At 37.4% G+C, this 3,734-nt stretch overlaps 1 protein-coding gene across 1 annotated transcript; it reads left to right on the top strand.

The window, feature by feature from the left end:
* Positions 1-2,480: 2,480 nt before the first annotated feature.
* On the top strand, positions 2,481-3,512 carry LOC102847822 (trace amine-associated receptor 8-like). The gene has a single exon (XM_006884985.1). It carries the CDS (start codon positions 2,481-2,483, stop codon positions 3,510-3,512), a length of 1,032 nt encoding a protein of 343 aa, XP_006885047.1.
* Positions 3,513-3,734: the final 222 nt, after the last annotated feature.

Here is a 3,734-nt window from a genome sequence, read left to right as displayed (position 1 = left end):
TTGAAAAACTTCAGTATTTTTTTTCCTCCATCTAGCTGGACAGTGACTAGGAATGAAAAAAGAGAACTGATGCATTTGAGCTGTGGTACTGGAAAAAGAGTATTGAATATACTGGGGACTGCAAAGTGAACAAAGAAGTTCGTTCTAGAGAAGGTGAAGCCAGGCTCCTCCTTAAAGATAGGGGTTCTGAAGCTTCGTCTGACCTACTTTGGACAAGTTACAAAGAGAGACCAGTCCTTGGAGAGGGATGTCATGCTTGGAAGGGTAGAGGGAAAGCGTAAGCGAGGAATAACCCTGATAAGATGCATTGATTCAGTGACTGGGGTGATGGGAGTAGGTATGTCAGAAACAATCAGATTGTCACAGGATAGAGCAAGGTTCAAGGCTGTTGTACATAGGGTGACTATGAGTCACAAGGTGACTCAATGGCCCTTGACAACAACCACAACAACATCATGATATTGTATATTGGTCTCAGGCAGTCGGAGAAATAAAATCTCTGTGTTGTTGTTGTTATGTGCCATCGAGTCGCTTGCGACTCATAGCGACCCTATGTACAAGAGCTTTAAACACTATTCTATCCTGTGCCAACCTAGCCTTCTCAAATGCATTCATTCCCTCCACTCCAGTCACAGAATCGATCCATCTCATCAAAGGTCTTCTTCTCCTGCACCGTCCCTCCACTCTCCCAAACATGATGCCCCTCTCCAAGGACCAGTCCCTCCTTGCAACATGCCCAAAGTATGTCAGACAAAGCTTCAGAATCCTTGACTCCAAGGAACATTCTGGCTTCACCCTCTCCAGAACAAACCTGTTTGTTCTCCTAGCAGTCCATGGTACATTCAACACTCTTCTCCAGCATGGTGAAATATTATAGATGGAGTTTGACGATTGTATGCTCAACAAAATAAACTGATTTTAAAAGGGCAGCTATTTTATGATCTCAGTAGTATAAAACAATGAGAAAAGAGACCAAAATTTATTTATGGTTATCATAAACAAAGGGAAAAACACAGGACTTAACATAAATGGAAATATCACTTTGACTAATAGTAGGGCTGCACAGAAAATTAATATAATTGTTGTCAATAAACTGTCAAAAGTTAGATTGGCAAGGTAGAATGACAATACAAAAAGAGAGAAAGATAAAGTAGCTACTGAGACTACCTTTATACAACCTATCCCTCATGAAATTTGGTTCCTTGGTTTTGACATTTAGAGACCAGAAGAGCTAAATGGTGCCTGTTTACTACTGAAGATTTTGAACTATGTTTCCTTGGAAGGATTCTATCAAATAGGAAAAATGCAGAAAAGATTTTCAAATTCTAATGTCTTCTAAATATTCTGGATCCAAAGAGAGCAATCAGCCCCTTAAATTACTGTTCTAATATCTAGACTTGAAAGAAAACTTTCTTAATGTAAACTTAAACCAAATAGTAGTTTAGCTTAACTAGTAAATAGGAATTCTAGCATTTAAAAAAATTTTAAATAAATGATCCATATGGGATTTAAGTTGGCATCAGCAACTTGAAATACTAGATGGGAGTCTGAGGGGTGGTGACGTTATATTAATGAGGAAGGAAAAACTCAGAAAAGGAGAGCGCAAATGGTTGTGCAGTACAAAGATGTGGAAACTCTTTAATCAGTCTATATTTTGCTGTGCATACTTACAAAATTAATGAAAGGTATGGAACAACAAACACCATGATATATCAAAGCAGGATCACAGAGAAAAAGGATAAATCTTCATATTTTGGTCCCTTGATAATATTAAAAAAAATAAGTTTGAACATTTTCACTGCACCTTCCAAATCACATGAAGTGTCTTACAAATAGGGATAACTGAACTTAAAAAATTGCTTGAGTTTGAAAAACATGTGTTTCTAAAACGTTGCAGAGCCCATAGAAACATGTCCTACATATGAGGACTAATTAGTATAATTATCAAGATAAGTTTTCTTTCATTATTCACACGTTGACCTTTAGGGACTGCTTGTAAGGCATTTATAATGGCTGCAGCCTATTGGCTGGCTTCCTGAAATATTCAAGGTGTTAATTTTTCAGACAGTTTGGAGTTAAAAGGCCAATAAAAGGGGACCTCATATATGTAGTTATAATATACATGATTATCCCTTTCAGGGGGGAGCTTTAGAAGTATAAAAAATCAGGTATTTAAATTCAGCTTCTTTAGCAGAATAGATGATGTAATTTCTGGTGTAATGAAAGCTTGTAGCAGATTTTCTTATGATTGTCTTTTATGATTAGATTTAGCTAGAGGAATAATTTATCACTTTTAGATGGAATAACTTTCTCAGTTTTTAATTTCTCCTCATAATTATCATAGAAGAAATAACATAATAATGATGAAATAGTTGCTTAGCTGTGTAATTGATTTTTTTTGTTTGTTCTGAAGAATATAAAATTCTTTTTCTCTACCACAAGTAGTAATATAAATACAACATCCATCCAACAACAGAACAATGACCACTAATTTTTCCCAGCCGGTATTGGTGCAACTTTGTTATGAGAATGTGAACGAATCCTGCATTAAATCTCCATATTCACCTGGATCCCGAGTCATTCTCTACACAGCTTTCGGCTCAGCGTCTGTGGTTGCGATATTTGGAAACCTCCTAGTGTTAATTTCTGTCTTGCATTTCAGGCAATTGCACTCTCCAACCAATTTTTTGATTGCTTCTCTGGCCTGCGCCGACTTCCTAGTGGGTGTGACTGTGATGCCCTTCAGCTTGGTCAGATCTGTGGAGAGTTGCTGGTACTTTGGTTCTCAGTTTTGTACCCTTCACAGCTGCTGTGATGTGGCATTTTGTTACTCTTCTCTCTTGCATTTGTGTTTCATCTCTATTGACAGGTACATTGCTGTTACTGACCCCTTGGTTTACTCTACTAAGTTCACGGTGTCAGTGGCAGGGATATGCCTCTGCATCTCCTGGATCCTGCCTATTGTGTACAGTGGAGCTGTGTTCTCCACAGGCATCAGTGATGACGGGATGGAGGAATTTGTAAGTGCCCTCAACTGTATAGGTGGTTGCCAGATTGTGGTAAACCAGGACTGGGTGTTGATAAATTTTCTGTTATTCTTCATACCTACTCTTGTAATGATCATTCTTTATGGTAAGATATTTCTTGTAGCCAAGGTACAGGCTAAAAAGATTGAGAGTACTAGTGGTAAACCAGAATCATCATCAGAGAGTTACAAAGCCAGAGTGGCCCGGAGAGAGAGAAAAGCTGCTAAGACGCTGGGAATTACAGTGATTGCATTTATGATTTCATGGTTGCCATACACAATTGACACATTAATTGATGCTTTTATGGGCTTCATCACCCCTGCCTACATTTATGAAATCTGTTGCTGGGGTGCCTATTATAATTCAGCCATCAATCCTTTGATATATGCTTTATTTTATCCTTGGTTTAGGAAAGCTATAAAACTGATCTTAAGTGGGGAAGTATTAAAGAACAGTTCATCAACCATTGTGTTGCTTTCAGAATAAAGGTAAACACTGAATGGACATATTTAGGAATGTTCTTATTAAACACTTTAAAATAATGAGTTAATGATAAAATGATATAAGAAATTAATAACGGTTTTTAAAATTGGAAAATAGATTTGTTTTTAAGATCCCATGTAAAACAGTAATTTGAAACCATAGTAAAGATATCCGCCACCCTAACTAATGAATGGTAAAGTGTTTGTGTCTGCTGCCTACCCCAGT

The sequence above is a fragment of the Elephantulus edwardii genome, unplaced genomic scaffold (genome assembly GCF_000299155.1).
Source record: "Elephantulus edwardii isolate Elephantulus edwardi_28Jun2011 unplaced genomic scaffold, EleEdw1.0 scaffold00039, whole genome shotgun sequence".
Lineage (NCBI taxonomy): Eukaryota > Metazoa > Chordata > Mammalia > Macroscelidea > Macroscelididae > Elephantulus > Elephantulus edwardii.
Note: the sequence above shows the minus strand (reverse complement) of the source record. Positions and strands in the feature narration are given on the sequence as shown.